The sequence below is a fragment of the Thamnophis sirtalis genome, unplaced genomic scaffold (genome assembly GCF_051295495.1).
Source record: "Thamnophis sirtalis isolate CommonGarterSnake01/CBP01778 unplaced genomic scaffold, rThaSir2_p1.2 scaffold_12, whole genome shotgun sequence".
Classification (NCBI taxonomy): domain Eukaryota; kingdom Metazoa; phylum Chordata; class Lepidosauria; order Squamata; family Natricidae; genus Thamnophis; species Thamnophis sirtalis.
In genome coordinates this window covers 47,649,905-47,677,132 of record NW_028261392.1, presented here as the reverse complement: position 1 = coordinate 47,677,132, position 27,228 = coordinate 47,649,905, and the positions used below count along the sequence as shown (strand labels likewise).

General features: G+C 33.5%; 1 protein-coding gene across 7 annotated transcripts; it reads left to right on the top strand.

The window, feature by feature from the left end:
* On the top strand, positions 1-27,228 carry AP1S2 (adaptor related protein complex 1 subunit sigma 2). 7 transcript variants are annotated; one of them, XM_087726253.1, is made up of 7 exons: positions 1-347; positions 3,859-4,037; positions 7,814-7,922; positions 9,486-9,623; positions 11,214-11,278; positions 14,846-14,939; positions 26,612-27,228. In XM_087726253.1, the coding sequence occupies exons 2-6, from the start codon at positions 3,859-3,861 to the stop codon at positions 14,892-14,894; spliced, it is 540 nt and encodes a 179-aa protein (XP_087582379.1). In that variant the 5' UTR covers positions 1-347; the 3' UTR covers positions 14,895-14,939; positions 26,612-27,228. The 7 variants fall into 7 exon arrangements, with proteins under 7 accessions (XP_087582379.1, XP_087582378.1, XP_087582381.1 ...); XM_087726252.1 differs by lacking the exon at positions 26,612-27,228 and adding an exon at positions 23,384-24,561; XM_087726254.1 differs by lacking the exons at positions 1-347; positions 26,612-27,228 and adding exons at positions 348-414; positions 23,384-24,561.

Genomic DNA, 27,228 nt, shown 5'->3' with positions numbered 1-27,228 from the left:
TACCAGCGCCGATTCTTACCCATTCTATCTTATCACGTACATTTTCTGTTCAGGGATTGGCTACCCTGGGAATCCTTTCTCCTCCTCTTTCTCTCGACAGGATAAGCTCTGTTCGGAAGAGCGAATGAAGTTCGGCGGTTAGAATTGGGCTGTATCCCTCCCTCGCGTCTTCTTTTTCGGCCCCGCCTCTCGGGCTCCTTGCCGCGAGCAGCCCCTCTTCTTCGTCCAGTGGTTTAGGTGGGAGGTTGTCGGCTGTGTCTTTCTCCAGCGAGCACTGAAGGGATTCCTCCTTCTTTTTTTCCCCTCCCTCAGCCGTGCGCGCGCCTGCCAACGCTTCTGGGATAACGGTAAGCATGGGGCAAGTTGAGCCGGGAATGCGGCGGTTGGCGGCGGCACCTCTGAACTCGCGTGAAGGTACACGAAAAAAGGGGTTTAGGTTGGGATGAGTGACTGGGAGAGCTGCGCGGCTGGAGCTGCCTGCCTCTCCTCGTCCCTTGTGCGGATCCGTGCGTGCTTGCTCGTGAACGCTCGCACCGTGGGATTGGAGGTGTAATTCGAGAGGGGATTGTGCCGGACTCTGCGCGCGTGTGCCAAAACCGGCTCCAGCCTTGAGGGATTGGGCCCCGTTCCCCGCACCCGCGTGACCTCTCGTGCTGTTGGCGGAAGGAGGAGTGACACCGCTGCGCTCGCCCCTCGCGTGGCACCCGGTGCTCTTTACTGGGTGGTCAAACGGGAAGACGATCTCCTCCTGGCTTTTCTGTCTCCAAATCCTGGGGATCCACCTGATTGCTCTTTTATTAGCCGAAGTATTCGAGAGGGCACCCCGCTTACTCCTCTTTAAGCTGGATCTGTCTGCCACTAAACTTACGTGTATTTTTCTGAGTGGATGTGTGAAGGGGGCAGATAGTTCGCTAAAGCATCCCTTTACCTAAACTGATTTAAAATAAACAATGACGGGTGCCATGAGCAGAACTATTTAAAGCACAGTTACTATATAAAACAAGTGCTAATGACGGTGTTTCCCAACGCGCTGCTCAGATATTACACATCATAAAGTCTTTATATAGCTGTTTTGTCTTTTGATCAACAATTTTTCTTCCGGAAGAAGGAGGCAATATAAACATGGTAGGAAAACAGGAGAGTTATCTGGCTGCGGGCCAGTTATTTTTCTTTTTCTTGTTTGCTATTTTGCGAAATAGGCAAGTCAGTTGAGAATAAAATTCTTCCGTGGAACTGCAGAAACAGTAAAATTAATGGTGATTCTGGATAATTGAAATCTAAAGACCCCATTTAGGGAGTATTATAGTAGCTTCACTGCTCCACTTTCTTTTCAACTTTTCCCTAATGATACAAGCTGGCAAGATAACTTTAAAGCCAACATAGACAAAAATGAGACCAAGTAAACTATTGGAGCTTGGATGCTTACTATTTAGGGTTTTCCCCACTCTTAGGAAAAAAGGAAATATTTATGTCCTAGGGAGTTTTGTTCCAATATGCAGATTATTTTGATTAAGGCTATGATTTGCAGAGTAAAGTAAGGCAAAACAATATTGAATGGTCACAAAAACTGGCTACATTGATATGATTAATTATAATACAAGTGACTATTTTGGATGAAGGACTTTTTCTATATAACATTTTTTACTTCAGTGTTAAAATATTCTATATAGTAATCTTTCATTGCAAAAAAATCTTGAATCACAATTGTAGCTTATTTTGTGACTGTTTATTGTAATTTTAATAATACTGGCTCAATATGGCTGAGCGGAATCTATAGTGCTTTCTCATCTACTAATTCAATTTAAATATTTATATTGAATCATCTCTTTATAGAAAAATAATTTTCCCAAAATAGCTCTTTTACACTAGGCTATTTATATTCGTGGCAAAAAAACCATTCCTGGTAGGATAGCTGAAGGAAATAAAATACTTTTCACTCATATTGTTTCATTAAATTATAACTACTTTTTTTTTAAAAAACCAAGCATTGAATGTGTCCCATAATTGTGTTATAATATGCTGGCAAATAGATAAGTTCTTCTGAAACGAAGACTCATCTTTAAATACTACATAATTGCAGAGTGTGACTACATTTTTAACCATATATATCTATTTCCTCATTTTTTCTGAGAATCAGTTAAAAGGCTATGGAATATTACTTACAAAATAGGTTGCACTTTATATTGAACTTAGGCTGAGATGGTGATTTTACCTAAGATTTTTTTTCTGTGCAGTTTTGAAATATGCAAGAGGAATACCACACATAATTTAAGATACTTTGATATACAGGACTTTGAATAGATTGTGTTTAATATTTTGTGCACCTGCAACTGCATCAATAGTAGAGACCTTAATATTGGAAACACTTACATGAAATGATAGATGTTTGTAGCAGAAAAACTTTCTAACATTAAAGAATAAATTCCAGGAATATAAGTAGTACTGGCAAAGATGAAAAAGAATAATTAAGCAGTAGCTTAGAATATTTTAAATTATTTGGGCACTTATAAAACTAGTTCATTATTTTTGAACATCATTACTATGATATTTATTATATGTACTTGGTTTTAAAATACAGAGGCATATCCTATAGTTTTGAACCTATTGAACTTCTTGTGGTATAATGTGCTACTGTTGATTTAAGATTGTGAGAATTGTGACTCTACTACCTGAAGGATATTGGATTGGAGCAGACAGTATTGCAGTATGCACTACAAAATTTGAGAAGTGTACTGTTTTAAAGTTTAATTGAAAAAAATGTTAGTGCAAGAAAGCTGGCTTAGCCATAAAGCACAATTACAGGTAGTCCTCGACTTACAACTGCAATTGAGCCCAAAATTTATGTTGCTAAAGAAGACATTTGTTAAGTGAGGTTTGCCCCATTTACAACCTTTCTTGCTACAGTTGTTAAGTGAATCACTGCAGTTGTGAAGTTAGTAATATGGTTGTTAATTGTCTCTCGCTTTCCCATAGACTTTGCTTGTCAGAAGGTCACAAAACTTCAATAAATATGAACCACTTGCCAAGCATCCAAACTTTTTTAAAAAGTTTTTTTATTTTTCCCTTTCAAATTCATTCACATATATTTTATAATTGCTATTTAACATTTATCTGTTCATCATTAGTTTCTATAAACATTTTACACACACACACACACACACACACACACACACACACACACATATATGTTGTATTTGTGCTGATAAATAAATAAAGGGAGACTAGTATAGATCTATTTCAAGCTATTTAGCTCTCATCAGCTAGCCATACCCTTACTGGGATTTGAACCTGGGCTATATTACATGTTAGGCAGACATCTTAGCCATTAAGCCACAGGCTCTTATCTGTTATCAGCCCAGCCAGGGTGAAAGGTATCTATTAGATTTTTACAACCCCCGGTATGCCCAAATATGGGAGGAAGATCACTACTTCCATTCTTGGGCTCGTCACAAGAGACCATCAGCACAAATTTATCAGCACAAATACAACAAATGTAACAAAAAGGCAACAGTAAAAATATTGGGTTTCTGCCCGGATGGTCTCTTGTGACGAGCCGAAGGACAGAGAATGGAGGTAGTGATCTTCCTCCCATATTTGGGCATACCGGGTGTTGTAAAAAAAAAATAAAAAAAAATCTTATATTACAGTTTGGGTCCCTTTTTTGCCACCCTGTGCTTCCATCTTATTTTGCAACAACCTTATGTCAAGCAATCAAACTTTGATCACATGCCCATGGGATTGCTGCAATGGTCATAAGTGTGAAAAACAGTCATAAGTCACTGACCTGTTGAAACTTCAGGACTACTTGCATACAATGTGCAGAAAGGCTAACATGACATATTATATTTAATTCAACAGATGCAGTTTATGTTGCTTTTTAGTCGCCAGGGAAAACTGAGACTTCAAAAATGGTATGTCCCGTTATCTGACAAAGAAAAGAAGAAAATTACAAGAGAACTTGTTCAAACAGTCTTAGCCCGAAAACCGAAAATGTGCAGCTTCTTGGAATGGAGAGATCTGAAGATTGTCTACAAAAGGTTGTATTGCTTTATCACACATCTGAGAAAAACTATTTGGAATCGAAAAACAAATTATTTATTTCCTTATAAAAAACACATTTTATTTAATTCATGCTTAAAATGCTAATAAATGGGCATGTGATACATTTTAAAATGTACTGAAAAAATATGAAATTAGTGTGTATGAGATGGATGGATGGATAGATCTCCCACCTTTTCAGGGTCTTAGAACTGTATCACACTGATATGCTGCACTCTGTAAAATAGTTCTGTATTCAGCTGCAGTACAGGTTTCAAAAGATGTTTACTCTCTGTGGTTTAATTAAAAATTTATTTCAAGCTATAATCTAATCTCATCAAATATAGAAAGTCCACCAAAAATGGAGGAAATTATTCTTTTGCACATTAAATAACAATGAAGACCATAGTGTGAATGATGAAATCATGTTTTCTATTTTTTAAGTTTAAATTCAACTTGAGAATTGGAAAATGGAAATAAAATTCAGTTTGAGTTTTGCATTTTGTGATATGAATCCTACTGAATCATCTCAACTACCACAAAATAACTGCACAGGACTGTTAGCATGTATCAGAAACACTGGTTTTAAAGAAAGTGCAAACTACAATATAAATTTTCTATTACAAACATAAATTTTTCACAGATTGTCATTATAATACTGCATTTATATCTTTAACTGAAAATTTGTGTGACACCAATTCTGCATGATTTGAATTTTAAAACTGCTTCCAAATCTTAGTACCTGACATCATTTCTTGTAACAAGTTTTGCATAATTTATTAAGGCTGTATTCACTGTAAGGACCACCTGGAGTGATGTAGAAAAGTAAGCTCTAATTGCTAATCAAATATATTTTGTTTCCCCAAAGAATTCAAACATAATATTTAAGAATTGCTTACTAAAATTATAAATACCTTATTTTCTTGCTCAGTCAAGGAATGGATGCATTTTGAGAATGGAATGGCAATGTTTTTTCTGTTTATTGTCATGCAATAGTCATATATTTTCATGGGAAATAAAGAACTCATTTATGTTTTTTCAGTGATGGTCAAAGTGTTTCACAGGCGCAAAAACAGTGTAATAATTAAATAGTGGAACATAGTGTGAGAATTACGTAAATTATCCAGTTAACTACAGTGCATTCAGAAAATATTCAGACCCCTTCACTTTTATCAATTTTGTGGTGCTGCAACTTAATTCTACAGTTGTTGAAATTCATTTTTTTCTCACTTATCTAAATTCAGTACTCCATAATGTCAAAGTAAAAACAGAATTTTAGAAATGTCTGTAAATTTATTAAAAATAAACAACTGAAATATCACATTGGCATAAATATTCGGACCCTTTGCAACAACATGTAAAATTTAGCTGTAGTATCTCCCATTTCTCTTGATTGTCGACATGTTTCTACATCTTGAATGTAGTCGACCTGTAGTAAATTAAATTGATTGGACATGATTTGGAAAGGCACACACTTCTCTACAGAAAGCGTCACAGCTGAAAATGCAAAACACACGAAAGCCTGCTTTCGAAAAAGTCTGAGAGTCCTTCAGCACTCCTCCGGGGCAGGTATAAGAGAACACCTATAGCCGAACGCGTTTGTATATGTGGTAAAGGAGAAGTGGAAGACAATTCACATGTACTATTACACTGCGAGCTATACAGAGCTTGTAGGTCTGCATATATTCTCCCCTTATTAGAGAGATTGCCAGGGAGGGCAGACAATTTTTATCTAGGCTTTCTTCTCCAGGACACTAACCCGGTTACCACATATGCAGTGGCAAAGTTCTGTGCTGCTGCAATGTCCATAAGCAAAAAATTGGCTACAGTATAAGTACCATCTTGTACCAATTATCTGGACATACCTTTAACAATCTTTGGACCATAATGTTATTTTCCACTTTTAATGTCAATACTTTTAAATTATATTTTAATGTTAGTATTTTTTAATATAGTGTAAAAACAAATGTATATTGCTGGTCTTTGACCGTAATAAAGATCTTACTTACTTCAGGTGGGCTTTCATCTAGCCACTCTTCTATAAAGTCCAGATTGATGAACAGCTGCAGTGATGGCTGTCCTTCTAGAACTCTCACATCTCCACACAGGATCTCTGGAGTTCAGTGATCATCAGGTTCTTGGTCACTTCTCTTATTAAGGCACTTCTCCCCCGATTGCTCAGTTTGACTGGGTGATCAGCTCTTGGAAGAGTCCTGGTTGCACCAAACATTTTCCATTTGAGAATTATGGAGGCCACTGTGCTCTTAGGAACTTTCAGTGCAGCAGAAATTTTATTGTAGCCTTCACCAGATCTGTGGCTTTCAATAATCCTGTTCTGACCTCTGCAGGCAGTTTATTTGACTTAATGGCTTTTGCTCTGCTACAGTATGCATTGTCCATTGTGAGGCCCTCTATAGAGAAGTGTGTGTCTTTCCAAATCATGTCCAATCAATTTAATTTACCACAGGTCACTTGGCACATCACTATGTGAAAAAGTATACTTCTGAATAAATACCTAGACACTCCCCAATTTATATAATATTCTATGTTACATTAAAACTAAATAACCCATGTAAACATTGACTTAAATAACAATGTTTATATGAGTCATGTATTTATACCCATATACTTTTTGGTCTGCGTTGAAGACAAATTTTAATGCAGTTTGACATTTTTAGAAATGGTTTATATGCCTTAACTTATAAGTCAGCTCTAAGAAACTAATAAAAGATTGTCTTCTAAGATTGCTACATCAAGGTTTTCATAATCCTTGTATAATAACCATGCAAAAAGTTTACCATGGTTTTAACATTGTTTTAATTTTTGTCTTGTTTGTGGAGGTAAAACTATATTTGCCATTTTGGATGTTTGTATTCCAAAACACACTATTAAATACACATGTTCTCAAAGTCAGACTGAAAGAGCAGGCATAGCAACAGTGTAATTGCGTGTTTCTGAAAACATAGGAGGAATTACCTCATAATGTTTTAGAGAGAAAAAACAACATTGTGGTGCAAACTGTTCATTTGGCTCATGGGCACTATTGTAGGCACCACCAAGGAATATGTAGAAAAGGAATAGGAATGCTGCTCTTTTCTTTGATTCCCTTTGTCCTCCCCAATGGGTTAGAGTAGCAAAATTGATTCCTTTTGAAAATTCTTAACAATCATGCAACTTTTTAATGTCTGACTTTTATGCCTGTTTTTCTTGATGTCATAATTACCTTTCCGTTTTGTTCCTTTGTTTCTTCTAGCTTTGATTATCTGAACCTGCCTTTTTTGTAGTTTGGGTTATAAGTAGAAATAGTAAATTGTACTGTAATTGATTAATGTGCTTTTCCATCTTTTAATGTTTTCATTTGGCCATCAGTTGCTGGGCACAGTATTTATTAATCAAATTTGTATTACTGTCCACCTTGCAAAAAGGCTACCTGATAATTTAAATTATGATGAGAATAAATACTCACTTCTCTAGAAGAGATCAAAAACTTTTATTTTTCAACAAACTGTCTTGTTCTTAACAACCCTACTTCACAACCAAAATTTAAAGAAAATGAAGAAAAGGGATCTTAAAAGCATTTTTCTCATTTTCTTAGCCCACTGTTACTTTAGGTTTACTTTTAAACACTAAATCTAATGTTTTATTGTCAATGTCTGCAAATGTGACATTTTAATTTTATTTTAAAGATTGAACATTTTTGTTAAACTGTTACTAAATGTAGTTAAGACTACAAAAGTCTGTTATATCCTTGCTAAATTGAATATGTGTCTTACAGATATGCAAGCCTCTATTTCTGCTGTGCCATTGAAGATCAGGATAATGAGTTAATAACCTTGGAAATAATTCATCGTTATGTAGAATTACTTGATAAATATTTTGGAAGTGTAAGTTATTTCCTGTATTTTTTTCTATTTTTTAAAAGTCTCAGAGGTAGCAGGAAGTAGCAGAAAGATTTCTCTCACACTTGAATAAAGCACATCAACAAAATCATTTCCCATAAAACAGCATAAAAAGTAGTGATTACCTAGTGGGAGAAGAAAAAACCCGACAAAAAACTGTTCTGAATTCTTCAGGGAAATCTCTGTTGTAGGGATGAAATATTTTTCTATATTTTCATGACAGAAAATTGAAATTTTGAAATTTGAAAATATGCACTGTGTACAGTTTACAAAATGTCATCATGAGTATGATCAGTTACAAAACATCAATTTACCAATTTAATGGAAGTGGCTTCCTCCAAATCTCCAATTCTTTACCCCAGTGTACTCTCTGTATTCAGAGATTACTACAAATCTGACTGGTGCCTTGCTTTGCAACTCTTTATTTAATTTTTTATTTAATTTTTTTAAAATAAAAAGTTGGATGGCCAATTGCAAGCAGAGTAAGACGAATGTTTTCCATTATAAATGCTTTTCATTATGTCTTGTGGCTAAAGAAGATTGTCAGGGTTTATAGAACAATTAATAAAAGATATTTTTGATTAGTTCATAGTTATTTTGCATTTTGCCTTTAAATGCTACTTTACTCAAATATTCATAATTTTCTCCCTTTATTTGGTCCAAAATTGATAATACAAAAATGTATTTATGTAGACCAGGCCTGTCAAACTTGTGGCCCTTGGACCAGATACATCATGTGCAGGCCACGCTCACTCCAGCACGTGAAGGCAAAAAATATAGTGATACGGCCTGCGATGCAAACTGATTTGACACTCCTGACGTAGGCTGTAGGCTACTCAAGATCTTGCAGCTGCTGATTAGATTGACAGTCAAATTAAAAATGCAATACAGGTAGTCCTTGATTTACAACACTTCATTTAGTGACCACTCAAAGTTACAACATCACTGAAAAAAGTGACTTATGACCATTTTTCACACTTACAAACATCACAGCATCCCCATGGTCATGTGATCAAAATTCAGATGCTTGGCAATTGGTTCATATTTATGACAATTGCCCTGGGATCATGTGGTTCTCCCTTTGCGACAAGCAAAGTCAATGGGGAAACCAGTTTCACTTACAACTGTGTTTACCAACTGCAGTGGTTCACTTAACAATTGTGGCATGAAAAGTTGTAAAATGGGGCAAAACTCATTTAACAAATGTTTCACTTAGCAACAGAAATTTTGGGGTCAATTGTGGTCGTAAATTGAGGACTGCCTATATTACTATATTACTAAGATAACATCAGTAAATATCAAATAGATGTAATCAATAAATTAATAAACTAATGAATTACTAATGAATAAATTGCTAATCAATTAGCCATAAATAAGCTAATTCAAGGATTGAATGCACAGGGACAAAACACTTTAGCTAGTTTGCAAAATGCCAAGAGTGTTGCAGAGGGTGGTGGTCATACATACTTCTGGATGGGAAGCATTCCATAGATAGTTTCAGAGAAGTCCTGTTTGGGCATTGCATATTTCTTTTTTAATGTTTTGTAGGTCTGTGAACTTGATATCATCTTTAATTTTGAGAAGGCTTATTTTATTTTGGATGAATTCCTCTTGGGAGGAGAAGTTCAAGAGACCTCCAAGAAAAATGTTCTTAAAGCCATTGAACAGGCAGATCTATTACAAGAGGTATACAATTTTTGCTTCTTTGTTAAAGCACACCAGCATGCTGGGCTGATGCACATTATTTTGTTCTATTTCTTCCAAGTTGCAGAAAAGCTTTTCATCACTTTTACCATATAATGTTTTTTTATATATATATTTATGCTGCTACACAATTATATTCATATAGATCTAGCCACTTCACTGTTCAACTTAAATTTTGCCTTTTTAATTAATTGAATGATTGAGTACGGTATTTTTCGGATTATAAGAGGTACCTTTTTCTCTCAAAAAAGAGGGTGAAAATCTGGATGCTTCTTATATACTGAATACAGCATTTTTGGCCTCCAGAAACCCCACCCGCTTCACCAAAATGGTTGTGCATAGCCTTTAGAAGGCTTCTAGAGTGCTTTTGGGGGGTGGCGAGGGCAAAAATGAGCGAAAAATGGGGCATTTTTGCTCAATTTTGCCCCCCCAGCCCCCAGGAGCACTCTTTAAGCCTCCTAAAGGCTGTGAATGCCTCTTTTTTTTGACAAAAAATGGTCCCATTTTCACAAAAAAATGGACCATTTTTGGCTCGATTTTGCCCCCCCAGCTCCCAGGAGTATGCTATGTCTAAAGGCTATTCATGCCCTTTTTTTGACAAAAAACAGGCCTGTTTTCACAAGTTCTGCAGAGTGCAAAAACTTTTTTTTAAATTTGCCTATTCAAAATCTTGGTGCATCTTATACTCTGAAAAATATGGTAATTTTGTCATTTTGTATGCCTCTTTACTTTTTTCATTGTTGAAATCCAAAAAATAAATTCTTTTTAAAACCCTTGTGGTATTATTAAGTGTTTTCTTTAAAAGTCATTTTGCTATAGCTATGTAATTTGATGAGTAGTAAGTGTTTATCAAATAGTTTTAATACTAGTCTTACAACTGCACTAAGGATTGGAACTATATTTGATCTGGTAATTAGTCCATAATTTTTACTTTTTCTGTTGTGTAGTACCTAAAACCTCTTGCCCTAAAGTGATTTAAAATTTGAATTTGGATTAGTAGTAGCTGAAATATATTTCTTTATTTCTTATTAATTTAGGAAATGTGTTTCCTGTTTATCCAGGTTTGGTGACAGAGCAGTAAATAATGCCTTTTTCATCATTCTTTCATACCTATACTCTTTAAATTACAATAACACTTATATTAATATATTGTGATAAAATGAGTTTTGAGTATAGCTCTGTCATGTTAGCAAAGTCAGTTTTTGTATGTTGCTTTAGGGAAATTGTGCTTGGCTTACTATGTAAATAAAAACAATTGGTTTTTTTTTGCCATCATTACATGGGATATGTTAATCGATGTATTTTATTTTATTTTGATCTCTCATCACATTCTGTCCCTATATTTATCAGTTGAAATTCTTAATATAGCTATTTAAGGGAAATAGTTATATTTCCTAATAAAATATGGCTTTCTTGGAAAGTAGCTGTTCTAGAAGGAGTTGATTATTTGAAAGCTTTAGTTATTTTAAACATTTAAACATTAATGACAAAGTGGAAGTTTTCCCAAGTGTAAGTTATTAACAGATATTGGCAGGAAAAAAGACAGAAAATTTGCATGTTTGTCTGCTTCAGGGAAGATGTTCAAGTTATCTTGAGGAATGCTATTGTCCTGAGGAGAATCAAGGAAAGGACAGAAGGTCAGGAATTGTTACAAAATTCACAAGAAAATCTCTACTTCTACAGCTCAGTGATTTAGAAAAAAGTTAATTATGTGATATGCTAACTATAATAGAAGGAATTTTAATGAAATAAGCTAATAATAATAATAGTAATAGCCTTTATTGTCATTGTACAGTATGTATAGTATGAAATTGGTTTAGCCTCTACTGGTGCAATCCATAACAGAAAATACAAGACAACATGAATAGTATAAAGAATAATCCTTATTCAAGTAATTGGGAAAATAGTCATATGTTTCCATATGTATGCTGAGTGATTGTGATTGTATTTGGGAGTGTGACAGCCCAGAGGAGAAGCTGTTTTTAAACCTCTTTGGCTGGCTGGCTATACTTCAATATCTTCTGCTCGATGGTGAAAGTGAAAAGAGACACTGGCCAGGGTCTAAATAACCATACTATATATTGTATTCCTTTTAAAAGTCTTTGTAGAAGAAAAATATTCAAAATATTCTGTATGTAAAACCTGTGACAAATCTGTAGCTTCTGTTCTTATTCTGTTCTCACAGAAATTAATTGTACATTCATCTGCTGAAGGTGTTTTTAAAGTAATAAAATTGTCACTGAATTCATTTATATACTTAAAGAGTGTCTGAATAATATGTATTCTTTTTTCATCTGGATTGCATTTGTAACCACATACTTCCCTTGTAGTCTTGAAATATATCTATTGGATTTCTACTATATTAATAAGGGACTGCTAGTCTTAAAAGTTTAAAATTAATAAGTATTTAGCTTGATCTCTACTTAATACATTTTATTCCTTTGATGTAAATAATATGTGCATTATATTCAGTGACACCTTCAGTAAAATAAAATACTATTTATGCAAAATTAGGCAAAGACAGATTTGTGTCAGGTACAAGCAACCAGAGCCACATGTGTAGAGTTCAACTAACTGCTTAATTGAATTCTACCAAAATAGAGGAATCTCCACAGACTGCTTGCCTTTGTTTGATAATAGATAAATTGCCATGGAGCTTGGAAGTGGAAGATCAGTCTTGAATCTCTTATTGCTGTGCAACAATTCAAGGCTAATTCCCCCACTTGAACCTTCCCTGTCTGCCTGGGCATTTCCCAACAATTTGCTTATCTCATATTGTTCATTAATACTATATAATCTTCCCTCTTAAGAACTTAAGAAAGATAATTTGTTTTTTTACACTGTTTGATGGACTTTATTGGCAATCACTTAATTACAGGGATAAAACTTAAATGTTTATCAATGAAGTATAAGCATAAATTAAGGACAACAATTTTCTTATTTGGGCATTATTATTATCATTATTAGTAATATAATGAAATTAATTTTAAAATGTTATCATCCCTAATAACTACATGTTTAATATGATCTTGAAATGAAGAACATTTTTCACTGCAACTTTATTTTGTTAAATTGGTATATTATTGGTTACTGGATTTTTTGGCCAGGTCTGCAGGTAGACCCACTTGCAGAAGCAGGAATTTGTATAATACCATGTTTACCCACAAGGTAAAATTCTGCTCAAATGTAGGAATGATTTGTAAATACTTATTCAAGATAATCCATTAAGCTGGCTCTATTTAAAATACTAATGAATATCTGGTTCTGACACACTAATTGTTTTTTGTGTGAGAAAAGCTGAATTGGAATCATAATAAAGAGCTGAAAATATATGAGGAAAGTTACAATGGAGGAAACAACATCTTAGGAACGTAACCGTTCCTTAGTTATTCCTACAAGCTGATACTCTGATACAGCTGAGGAAAGAAGTGCAAGTAATAAACACAGGCATTCTAAGTGCGAAAGCTAAATCAAATAATAATATATTTGATATAGTAAAAATAGTTTTAGTCAAAATCCTATATATAATTAGGTACTTAAACAAATGGAGGAAACTCAGTACTGTGTTATATTTTTATAACTAATGTAATAATGTTGCATCTAATTTAGCTAGATTAGTCCATATAAAATTGTGACTTTATCACTCTCATACTAGTAATTCTAGTTACAGAAAACTAAAGGATAATGTGTAAAACCAGGTAACAGAGAAGAAATTTCTATGTTGGAGGTTGAATTGTACTTGTGCATATTGTCATAGTTTTTCTCATTTATCTTATTTCTATCACTCTGATAGCTACATACAATTGATATAGTAGTGATATAAAATTCAACCTTAGGAATGTAAACATGTTGCTTCATTAATATATATGCTGAATGTCTGCTTAAAATCAATTAATTGGGCACTGATAGTCAGTACCTGATTTTCGGAGAAGTTGTACATCATTGAATCTCATTCATAATGCAGGAAACGTATGTAGAAAAGAGGTATAATCTCAATTGCAAACTTTGGTTTTGCAATTTGTCACCAGCCTTAGATGTTTGGTGTTTCAACTTCAATCACAGAATTTTTAAAATATGCTAAGGACATTGCTAAAGCTGTTTCTTTCCATTATTTCTCATATTTTACATTGTAGTTTCTTAAAGTAAATTTAGATACAGTGCTGATAGACATCGATAGTTGATAAATAATTAGAGCAGAATCTCCATTTGAGTATAGAAACAATTTGAAGAGGATCTTTAAAAGAAGCTTGTGGAAGAACAATGCTGAACTTTTTATTTTCTTGCAGCTTCATTGGGTTACCCCATCCCCCGATTGGAACTACACTTTGTATGTTTCTGGATCCATTGCAGCAAGTTGTTCCCAATATATCACTATGATTGGGACTAGAATTTTGGTTGTAAAGCGATGTAGTCATTAAACAAATCATCATGTGAGTGGACTTGATTTTACAACCACTTTTACTGTGGTCATTAAACTATAGTTAAGCAAACCGCATGATTATTAAGTAAATCATGTAGTTGTTAAGTGGATCTATCTTCTTGAGTTGATTTTTCTGTTGGAAGCCAGTTGCAAACGTAGCAAATTGCGATCACATAACACAAGACACTGCAGCCATCATAAATGTGAGCCAATTGCCAAGTGCCTGAATTTTGACCGGATAATGGAGGTAGTGCTATCGTCATAACTTTAAGGAGTAGTTGTAAGTTGCTTTTCCCGAGACCATAATAACTACAAACCATAATTAAACAAATGGTTGAAAATCAAGGACTACCTCTAGTAGGATTGTCTGAAAGGGAATAGGAAGATTCAATCTTCTCTTACTTAAAAAAAGCCTCTTATCCATCACCTTTTTTTTGTGAATGGGGTAGACAATGAAAAAAAAAGAGGCCCCCTTTACTGCTACATTTTGTATAGCTTTTATAAACAATCCTCATACTGTTCTGAAAATCCATACCCTGATTAGGAATTTGGCAACCCTCTGGAAAAATGAAGATTCACTGCATATCATATGGTAAAAGTGAAGTGTATCTGTGTAATACATTCATTTTTCTTCATATTTTTACCAGCTTTGTACTTGATAATACTCATGTAGAAAAAGCTAAAGAATACTAATATCCTTAAACCTGATTATTAGTTGATTATCTTTACACAAACATGCAAAATGCACTATAAAATTTTCAATTTTGCTTAATTTTGTTTATAGAGCCAGAATGAAGACTGGGGAGGTTTGTCTGAGGATATCTTATGATTAAGAACAATCTAAAGCCTTAGCGCTTTGGCCCCTACCTGTACAATTGGTAACTACCAAATCTACCTTTTGGTGGCATGGATTACATTAGTGCTTTGCAGAGGTTTGCACGTGTAAAAGAACCCTTGCCTGTTAAGCAAGAAGAGGAACAGAAAGTGATGAGTAATGGACTTATTCTTTGTCATATTTGCTTAACAGAATGGACATTTGCTTTGGGTGTTCTATCTTTATTTTTCATACTAACGGCATCAATTTTGAATTGTGTGGTGCATGATTTTGTTCTAATGATGTTAATGATTTTTGTATGCTGAAAGGGCTTAAAAGATCCCCACATTAGCCAATAAACAGATCATTGGTCTGATAAAGTAGTTTAAATTATTTTCTGGAATACAGTATCTATCATGACTTGCAGCAGGAAAAAGATAAGTGTGTTAAATAGTTTAGTGTGTAAATGAAAAATGCTGCAGTATCTTATACTTAACTTAATACACGAGTGAATTGCTGACATAAATATTTGTCTTAAGGAAAAAGGATATACTTGTCCCAATTTATTTCAAAAATCTGAATTTCTTAAAATGTAATTGTGTAATTGCCACTTTTAAATCCCTTATTCCATAAAAAGGGTGCATGAGGAAAAATAATAATCTGAAGAAGATTTTAATGTAATTTATATATTTTTAATGAATTTGTGTTCCTCTTAAATAATGTGGCTTAAATGCATTAATTAAAACTAACCATATTCAGTCCTGCATTTAAAATGTCGAGAAAGCAGAAATTATAACTATCAAATAAGCACGTTTATTAATAGGTTTTTAAATGATAGAACTTTATAAAAATCCTCTTTAATCAACCATAATGACTTCAATACAAGGCTGCATGATTATACTAATATGAATAGCATCTTTCAGTTGAAATTCTCAAGCTTCTGGAATAGCTTTTCTGAAGTTGAAATAAGACAAAATTTTAAAAATGTTGATAGCAAGTGCTCTAAACATGTGGCTCTCCGTCAAAAACAATACATTGACATAATAGATTATGTACTGATATGTGCAATTATGATTTACTGGGACTGCCTCATAAACATGCATGTTTAAATACACAGTTTGACTAAACCTAAGTAATTATAATTTTAACTGATTAATAAAAGTTGTGCTTCATAGTAATCAATGTCATTTTAAACATTAATGTTGATTTAGTTGTGGACTTATAGTATGTAAAAAGGGAGTCTTAAATGTGATCAGCATGTTACATTGTGAAGTTTGTCTCAATACTGTCAGCAGTGTTGGTCTCATAGTGATTTAATATTTCATCAAGATTTGGGGGTATAGGTTATGTTTTAAAGTTATCCTACCAGATAGGGTTAAGCATAATTTTAACAATCATTTTATTTTGTTAAAATATTACCTTATATATTTATAAAATGGACAAAAAGATGCTCAGTTCTATTCAGATAAGGAGAAATCCTTGTAAAAGTTCCTGCATCCTAAAATATTTTGCTTCTTTTTAATCTCCCATATTAAATTTCCAAGGACATGCGTGTTGAAAGATAGTCAAAAAATTTAAACAGAAAGGACATGAGCAATATAAGCAAGAGAAATGCCTCCCACTATTAATTCAACAAAGAATTTGAAGTAAACGTTATTACTTATACTGTGACAAGAATATTGATTATTCTCTTTTCTTTTTCTCACATTTTTCCAAGTATCATCAAGGTACATTTGTCAGGAATGGATGGAAGTATTTCAATTTCTTGTTGGATAAATGCCTTCATCTAAATTTTGTGAAAGCAGCATGGCTTCCTTTTTAAACTTAGAATACTTCCAGTAAGGTCAGAACTACTTTGGAAGTCTTGTGGTAATATTAAAATCTTATTTTGAAATCATTGTTTTGCACACCCCTCATAATAATTACTTTACTTACATTTCACATTTTTTCCTATTGAGTAAGGATATTTATAATGGGTAATTTAACTTCTGTCCATGATAACTGAGCTTAATACGTAGAATTATTTATTTTATTTAAAAATATTTAATCAACTTCATGAAATTACTTTATTAAAACAAGAACTACAGTAATTAGAACTGTAGTATTGTAGATAACTAAAATTTATTAACAGTCATGGATTGGTATTAAGGTATAGAATTATTTGTTTGGTTAACGTAGAATAACAAGAAAACAAGTAACTATACCTTATTCACACTATTTTATGTTTTTTCCACACATGGCTTTTGTAAAAATATAATTAAACAGGCTTTTAAACTTTTTTCTCAACATAGATATAAAATTAACTACAAGTGTTCTACGACGGCATGCCTGATGAAATTAAGAATGCAAAACTCAATTCACGGTGATGCTAATTAAATATAAGACAAAGATATAGGAGGTTGTAGGAGTAGGCCTTATATGCAGTCACATTTCTATGGAAAACTTATTCATCTGGTCTAATTGACCATGGAATTAGTTACAGGTAGTCCTCAACTTATGACCACAATTGAGCCCAAAATTTACGTTGTTAAATGAGAAAGTTATTAAGTGAGTTTTGTCCCATTTTAAGTGAATCACTGTAGCTGTTAAATTAGTGACTTGGTTGTTAAATGAATCTGGCTTCCTCGTTGACTTTGCTTGTTAGAAGGTCACAAAAGACGATCACATGACTCTGCAACCGTCATGAATGCGAATCAGCATCCAAATGTAAATCACATGACCATGGGGATGCTATAATGATCATAATTGTGAAAAACGATCATGTCATTTTTTTCAGTGATATAACTTCGAACGGTCACTAAATGAGCTGATGTAAGACAAGAACTACCTGTATTTTGGATACAGAATTCACGCCCATCATCTTGAGGGTTATAAAAACCATGCCTTTTCTATTGGTGTTTCACAATTGCGCCAAACAAAGTTAATTTCCAGAATATGACCTGAGAATGCAACTGTTTCTGAAAGTGTATTATTTATCCCAGATTTTGACATAGGCCCCTACACAATACTTGCTTAGATGATTGACAGGATCTTCACCTCTTACCCTACATTTGTAATGAAGGAGAGATTATGAAATTTGTTTCTTCAGGTTTAAAATAAGAGCTTAACTCTGCTAGCTTGTCATTTGTAGCTATTTGTATTCATTATATATATAGTACATAGAAATTTGAGGTATTTCATTAAGAATAAAACTGCATCTTTTTTCTGCCCAAGCCTAGGGTTTTACAATTTTCTAATTGAATGTATTTTGCTGCTTTTCACTCATTGTTTCTATTTTTCAAGATACTTTTGAATCTTAGCATTAATATTATCATCTGTTTGTTATATGTCCTAACTTTGCTTCATCTACACATGTAATATGTATATGTTCTAATCCTTCATTCAAGCACTTTTATATATGTGGAACAAATTGAGGTAGACTGGAGCTTTGTAGTATGCTGGTTGATACTTGTTTCCATCTTAATGTGAAGTCATTAACGTAATATGATTGTTCAGCTAAATCTATATTTGTTTTATTTATTTATCATGCCTTTATTATTTTTTTATAAATAACTCAAGATGGCAAACATATCCAATACTTCTTCCTCCTCCTATTTTTCCCTCAGCAACAACTCTAAGGTGAGTTGGGCTGAGAATGACCGATAGTGGTACTGTTTATAATCATAGCATGTCTTGATCACATTTTATCTCTTTCTTATAATTCTCTACTAGAATCTCATGGAAGTCTTTATTGAATAGTTTTCTAAAGGCAGGGTTTGCTGTGTCTGCTATGTTTCTATGGCAATTGAATAGGACATTTTTTTTAAAAAAAGGAAAAAGTCAAGACATTCATCAGGATGATATAGAATGATTTATTATAATTAAACTTGTATTAGCTCCTGCTTACAAACCAACTGCTGAATAATCTGTCTCACTTTTGCCCTGTACCATTGTCAAAATCTCTGGTCTCTACTTACCAGTTATCTTTTTGAAGATATTTGACAGACAGACAGATTAACAGGAGTTGGAAGGGACCTTGTAGGTCATCTAGTCCAACCCCCTACTCAAGCAGGAGATCCTACACCATTTCTGACAAATGGCAGTCCAATCTTTTCTTGAAAGCAATTTAACCTTCCCAGTCCTCTGGCATTATGTCTATTCTCCATGATTTCTTTAAAATCATATATGCTCCAAAATGATATCCATACGTTCCTTCAGCACATTCATATTTAATAGATCTGCTTCTGAAGAGATAATTTAGTCATGATAGCCAATTTCTTTAGTTGCCACTCTTTTTTTTTAATCTGACAACTGAAGCAAAATAGGAATAGAGGAACTCTGACCTCTCCTTTCCATAATCAGAATAGTGTGCAAGTGTTCTTGGAGCCGTTCTACAGATCCTTTGGCCTGGGGATTTCTGACCATGGGTTGCTCCCTAATACTAATTTAAGCTTTCTGCATGTATTAATTGCACTCTAATTTCTCTTTCTATAATAACTTGAACCTCCTGGAATTATGATCCCATAATTCTTACTATTTTTATCTTGTCCACTAATTCTCTTGTTGGTTTGGAACAGATCTGAAGAAGCAAAATAGATCACTGAGGGATTCTTGACAATTTATAATCTCTCTCTGAAAGTTCTGAAATAAAATAATGATAGTGCAAATGGGCATGGAGCCTTCTTAGCTGTAGGATGTTTTCTGCCTTTGTTCCTTCAGTGAAGACAGGCATAGGCTGTTAGAGATGAGTCTGTGTTGTCTGCATCTCAAACTAAAGTGCAAATAGTTCCTTTATTATACAATTTTTGTTTCTGGAAATCCGTTCATACTCCCACAGCATTAGAAGGGAGTTCATCCCAAAGTGTATAGCTAAATGTATATAGAGATTCGCTGTCATCCAAGTTATGGTTGTCCCAAAAGTGCTTTTTCAGGAGCAACTGGACCTCTGGAAAAAAATAAAGTCAGAATAATTGAAGAATTCCATCAGAATAAAATGCAAAATGTTTGAGTATTCTGACCATAAGAACAATGGGAATTCAAGACCTTATTGTTCTCTTGCTTTGATTCAAACACTAGAGAGGGTTGCTGTTCATTCTGATCTCATTTTTCAAAACAGTTGGTCAATAGGATAATTCTTAATTGTGATATATTTTAAAATTTCATAGCTTCTAAGTAAAAGCAGCAAATGGCTTGGTTATGGAAAAAGCTCTTAGCAGTGGGTTGTCGTAAGAAGGTTTCAGCTGGTTAAACAATTTTCTCAGGAATGACTACCTTATAAACCAACTTTATAAATCTTTTTAGTTTTAAAAGTCTTGAGGAATGTCTCAAAAGCTTATTTCTTTTCATTCTATCTTTTCTTGGAAACTCCTACACATATGCTTTGTAAGTCGAAAAATAAGAAAACCTGTCCAAGTTACTTTTCTGAGTTGAAATCTATACAGCCAATAAGTCACCATTTTGATTTATTATTTGTGTGTTCCTTTAGTTATTAAAACATCAATTGGTTTTCATAACATATTTGTCAATATTTTATGTATATATGTATATATTGATATGTATATGCCACCTATCTCATTAAATCATTCTTAGACCCTGTCATTTTTACACCCATATCCAAAACATCCTGGTTCTCCATTGCATTCTCTTCTAGCTCCTCTTTTGAATCCATTTTATACGGTTCACCAACAAAAGGGCGAACGACAAAACCGCGCCCGAGTAAACAGCATCGCTGACATCATCAACAGGGCGACAACAGCGCGGAGACAGAAGCACGCTGTAAACCCTAAACCTAAACTTAACCCCTAAACCTAAACCTAACCCTTAACCTAACCCTAAACCTAGCCCTTAACCTAACCCTAAAGCTAACCCTAAACCTAACCCTTACCTTAAGTTAAATCGGCTTTCTTTCGACGCGCTATTTAAAGCGCCCTTCTTTCGACGCGCTGGCTGTTGTCGCTGTGTTGATGACATCAGCGACATGGTTTACTCGGGCACGTTTTTGTCGTTCACCCTTTTGTCGGGTCACGATTTTATACTATTGGACAATCTAAAAAGAAAATTCTGAATATATTGTTGCCAAATATCCTCTAGTAAACAACCTTCAAGGTCTCTTTTTTCATGTTTTTCCCCAATCCAGAAAATTTTCCCAGGGAAAGATTTCTTGCGCTTAAAATTCAAAATGTTCATATACTTTAATAGGATTTAAAACAAACTACAGGAATATTCTTATAATTATTTCATAATCTTATTTCCAGTTAAGGTGGATTCTAACTAAGAGGATAGGGTGGCCTAAAGGTGGAGCTCTCACCTCACAATCAGGAGGCTGTGAGTTCAACCCTAGGTAAAGGCAGATATTTCTCTCTGGGCACATTGAGAATATATCCGCTGAACAAAACTTCTAAGAGTTTGAGCACCTAATGTAATAAAACTTGTCCTTCTGAAAGTTCTTAATATCCATAAGAATTTTCAAACCATTTCCAATAAAAGTGATTAAGAAAGGTAGTGGGTGAACCCAGTGTCTCTTGAAGTCTCTGAACCATCGCTTGGACAAGATTTGACTCTTCTGACTCCCAAAGCTCTAAAACCTACTGGAGACTAATGTTTTACAGTCTTATCACAGGAAAATACTCTGGGCATCCCAAATTTTCTCCTTAATCCAGAGAGGAGTTTGGGGAGTAATTGGCTCCTTTTTCCACTGCGGTTGTGGGCTATTCTTTTACAGAGTTGTCTTCAGTTCACCATGCCTCTTGGATTATTTTCAAATGGCAGATTCCCTTGTTCTGACTATAGATTCCCCCCCCCCAAAAAAAACCCTTTTTTTCAAATCCTATTTTTATTGTTTACATATGTTTATGTATGTATGTATGTATGTATGTATGTATGTATGTATGTATGTATGTGTGTGTGTATATATATATATATATATATATATATATATATATATATATATATATATATATATATATATATATATATATATATATATATATATATATATATATATATATATATATATATATATATATATATATTCTCCACCTTTATTATTTTAATAAATAATACAAGCTGGTAAACATAATATGCTGCTTCCTCTTTTCCCCACAATAACAAATCTCAGAGAAAACGACTGGCCAAAGCCAGCTTTCGTTCCGAAAGTAGGACTAGAACTCAGTCTCCTGGTTTCTAGCTAGAAAGATGGTAAATATTGCACTTGAGTTTGATTTTTAGCAGATAAAATTGAGAAGTGCTTGATTTTGACTATACAAAATGTAGATAGTTTATTTTCACTTTTCAACCTTTACATAACAAGGTTTCACCTATAACTTCTAATATTTTCATAAAACAAATTAAGAATAATGTAAATAAATACATTAGACACCAATTGGTGTTATTTAACTACTTTTAGTTAAAAACCCGAGCATCCATGTAATGAAAATGCATATTAAGGTGATGTAGTTATTAGGTCAACCAGGTAAATTGGAGGAAAAAATGTATTCCTTCTATACCAGTTTATAAGTATTGAAAGACTGTGGAGAAGATTAGGCATGTGGAGAGTATTTAATTTTATGAGTTTGGTTATATTAATATAGTTTGGATATATTAATTACAATGTGTCGGGGAGGACAAGGATAATTGAATATGTTTGTATGATGTCTGAGAAAATGTACTTTGCCAAGTTAACATGGAAATTTATAAAATGTTCTCTATTGAATCTTAGGATATCTGTTTTAGGAATACTTTCCATTTCATTATTTTAAGGAAAACCTATATTTCTGAAATAGACTTATAGAAATATTCATAGTTAACATTATATATTGATTATTATGCTTGAAAGCCTCACATTCTTATATACAGAAAAACAATAGTCTCTATAGTAGTTTATAGAACTAGCATTATGAATGGTGTATTATTTTGGCTCTTAAGATAAGCACGAAAAAATGTAGGAAACTAATGATGCCAGTTCTCCGTTCCTGAGTACGGTAGTTGGATTAACAGCCAGCTAGCTTGGAATGTTAATACAGGTACTTTTAAAATAGCTAAAAAGAATGAGTTTATTGTTATGATTGCAGCCCTTAAAGACATGGTTTATAATTGCAGCATTGAAGAAAAATATAATTTAGACATAAATTAATTGTTGCCATAAAATTCAGTAATTATACAATTAAATATTATTTGATACAACATCAGAAACATCTTTCAAATAGCTTGTTCAAAGTGCAAATTGCATATGCATTCTATTTTCTGTAATTAAACATACTGTTGTGCAAAAAATGATTGATGTCTGGAACTAATAGTCTACACATCAATTGTTACAAACTTAGTTTAAAGTAAACCACCCAGGATATTAAATATAGTTTGTTAAATCATCCAGTACAATAAAATATCTTTTCTTAAACCTCTAACATCATTATTATATAATTGTAAAAGTTCAGAATAGGGAAAAATGGAAGTAATATAAATCCATTTGTTTTATTATATGCATGCTAATTTCTGTACTGTTTATAAAAAAAATATACATTTCTTTTATAGCCACGTCATGAATACTTTAATGTCCCAGTATACTAAATGACTTCATTCATCATGCATACAGAGAGGCGCTAGAACTGGTTTTCACATGGCAGAACGCTTTTCCTCAGCTTGGTGAATTCAATCATCTTGAACAAACTAGTGTATATCACAGTTGTATGTTTTGTTTTTGCTGTTTGTATTTTTCCTTGTCCTTCCATATGTAATGTGTGTTTTTCTTCATATGTTTTGTCAGCATGCTGTAATTTTCATGTTAAAGTATTTAAATTATCTCAGCACTTGACATAGCATGTAAAACTTTAGCTTGAAATATTTTGCTTAGCTTCACTTTATCATTTAAATATTCAACCCCATGGTACAGTATTCTATCAAAATGTATATAAATCTAATTTATGCAGCTTTCACATAGAAATCCACTGATGTTAACATACACTGTATCCAACTAAACAAAATGTTTTCTAAATAGCGCCTTCTAAACTTATCATGAAAAACAACCCTGAAGGCCACAAATTGTGATACATGTATATTAAAAAGATTTGCTTCACTGCTAAATAAGTTTAAAAAATAAGTACATTGATCTTGCAGTCTCTAAAGTGTGCATAAAGTATTCCTTCTGCATGTAGTATTCCATTAATTTCAATTTAGAGTAGATTTATATGGATATCTTCAATGCATGTATGGAGCTGATCCAAATGTTACAATAGGAATAAAAACGTTCATAAATGTACAGAAGCAACTACCAAAGTATATGATTAAAAACCGTCCTGATTTTATTCTAAAACAAAAAGTCATAATAAAAAGAGAGACATGACTGTTGTTACAAAGTTAGACTTTCAAAATGACAGTTAAAAAAGAAAATGGTTTCTGCAATATAATCAGATATAGATACAGCATACTAGAGAGAACCATTTCAAATAGGGAATTAATGTTACTTCCCATTACATCTGGGAAGCATGCAAGAAGCATTTATATTGCAGATCTCTCCTTCCCTCTGAATGTATATGGTATTGCTTCTGTGAATGTACATGGTAAATGCTGCTTTGCATTCTTTTAATGTCCTGCTCTTCAAACTGCTGCAAATGGAGTGGTGCAGTATTGTTGCACCTTTATGTAGCTGCATGCTTGTAAATTACTGTGAATTTTTTTGGGCATGACTGTAATAAACTATTGCATGCACTTCTCATGTGACTGGCTTTTTTCCCTTCCATTTCTTTGCTGTGAAATAATTCATATTTGTGGAATTTAATTCTAATTTGCAGACATATGAAACCCATCTGATAAAAGATTAAACTCAGCTATTTCTAAAAAGTTACACATTTCCAAAGAGTTATTATGTTATACCCCTTAAATGGTACAGCTACTTTCCCCAAGTAATATTTGAGATTCAGACTTGTTTAGGGTATGCTGTATCATTGTTCATGGTACATTATAAAATGTATAAAACACATTTTTTACTGCTATGATGCAAAAATGCATAGTTATAAGGGTATGCAGGTTCTTATTAGATAAAAATAGTGTAGCTTTTTATATTATGCTGGCCTATGGCCGTAATAAATACTCAATTTGATTTAGACTTCATATAAAGATATCTATTAGTGCAGGTGAAATCCAGCTATATTTCATTTATTGGATTACAACTCTTAACTTTCATGAGAAATTGCTAGAATCAAGTGGCGACCTTGAAAGGGAACCGTTATGGGCATCTGTCCGTCCTCTAAGCCAATCTTGTTTTTGGAAGTTTGCATAATGAATGAGGATGCATTCCCTGGTAGTATATCTGCTGAATGATGAATCTTCAGAATGATGAATCTAATAACTTATTTTTCATAACAAAATTATGATAAAATCCAATCCTGTTATCAAATTTATATATGTCAGCACAATAATTTCTAAATGGAGCACTTGCTGCTAGTTAATACAATTCAGAGGTGTTACAATAGTGCCTTTTGGGAATTCAGAATTTTAATTTCTTTATTTATTACATCCCACCTTTACTATTTTTTTAAAAAAAATTCAAGGTGACAATCATCCAACACACCTCCACTTCATATTTTCCCCATGACAACTGAAGTGAGTTGGAGTAAGAGTGACTGGCCCAAAGTCACCCTCCTGGCTTTCATGGCTAAGGCAGGACTTGAAGTCATGGTGTTTCTAGCCTGGTATCTTAACCACTAGACCAAGCGGGCTCTCATGTTCTTACCAAGTTGTTGCATTTATATGGAAATATTGCTAAAATTCTGATTTTTTTTCTTTTTGGCTATACCTTTTTAGGATGCTAAAGTAAGTGCTTTTATACAAATATTACTGGCTGTGCTTTGAGTACATTGGTATAAAGAAAATATAACTTGCTTTAATATTTTATTTGAAATTGAACATTTAAAACATTGATCATTAACTTTACTAGCCAAAATAACATTTTAATTAGCCTTTACAATTATTTTCTAAATATTTCATCTATATTAAATATTTACAATTTTTATCACAAATAGTATTATTTTGGTTGAATTCTTTAATCAGATCAAACATTCACATTTATCAAAGTGGCTAGCGCCTGTGGGAGTTCAACTTTATGTAGGTTGCCTTCTCTCCTTTATGAATGATAAGCATTTCACATAATAGAAACTTTCCAGTCTATTCAATTGACTAAAGAAAGGAGGAAAGAATTGCAGGAAGTGTATCAAATACAGTTTATTAAAAAAAGGTGAGATGTAACTTCCTGAAATTAATTTACTTCTTAATTATTGAATTGAATTGAATTTATTATATTTCTATGCCGCCCTTTTCCCCGAAGGGGACTCAGGGCGGCTCACAACTCAAGTAGTCGGGGGGGGGGGGGGGGGCATACAAATAAGGAAAAAAAAGAACACGAACAAAAACAATGCCACAATTTAAAAACACACAACAACCATACCATTCGAGAGGGGACAAAACTCATTAGCCCCAGGCCTGTTGGAATAGCCAGGTTTTAAGGGCTTTGCGGAAGGCCTGGAGGGTGGTGAGGTTTCGAATCTCCACGGGGAGTTCGTTCCAAAGGGCCGGGGCAGCCACAGAGAAGGCCCTCCTCCGAGTGGTCGCCAGACGGCATTGGCCAGTGGATGGAATTCGGAGGAGGCCTAATCTGTGTGATCTAATCGGTCTATTGGAGGTAATTGGCAGCAGGCCAATTATGATATACCTAGCTTGGCAGGAAAAAAAAACACCCTGTTAATTCTTTTCTCTCTCTCTCAACAGGAAGCAGAGACCCCTCGTAGTGTTCTTGAAGAGATTGGACTGACATAAATCTTTTCTGGTGTCTTTACAGTGTCCCATATAAGTGTAAATCTTCACTGCCTCCATGTAATGTTAGCTAATGATGTTATGATGCTATTTGTCAGTATTATTGTTCTGCTAAGCTACTCATATTCAGGTCTATGAGAAAAAAATCTATTTATTATAAAGTTTAAAAAGGGAGCAAAGTTTTTAAAATTGGGGAAGGGGATTTTACAGCAATTTAAGCCACATTAGTTTTAAAATATTGAGTTATAGATTACAATTTGAATAATTATTTTTTGTGAATTACTTTGCCAAAACATAATGTATCCAATACTGTAATTTGTGTTACATGCTGAAAACTATTAAATGTGGTAATGTGAAATGTGTTAACTTGGCTTTGTATAGCCAAAGACTTTTATTAAGTCCTTTTAAGTTGTCACAGAAGATTAAACAAGTACCGTATTTTATTTATACCAAAGAAGTATATCAAGATCTCCAAGTCAAACTATTGTAAGCTGTCATGGCAGATTCATTTCTAAAAATTCAGTTATAAATATTGTAAAAATTCCTTGGAATAAAATTCTAACTTGAATTAA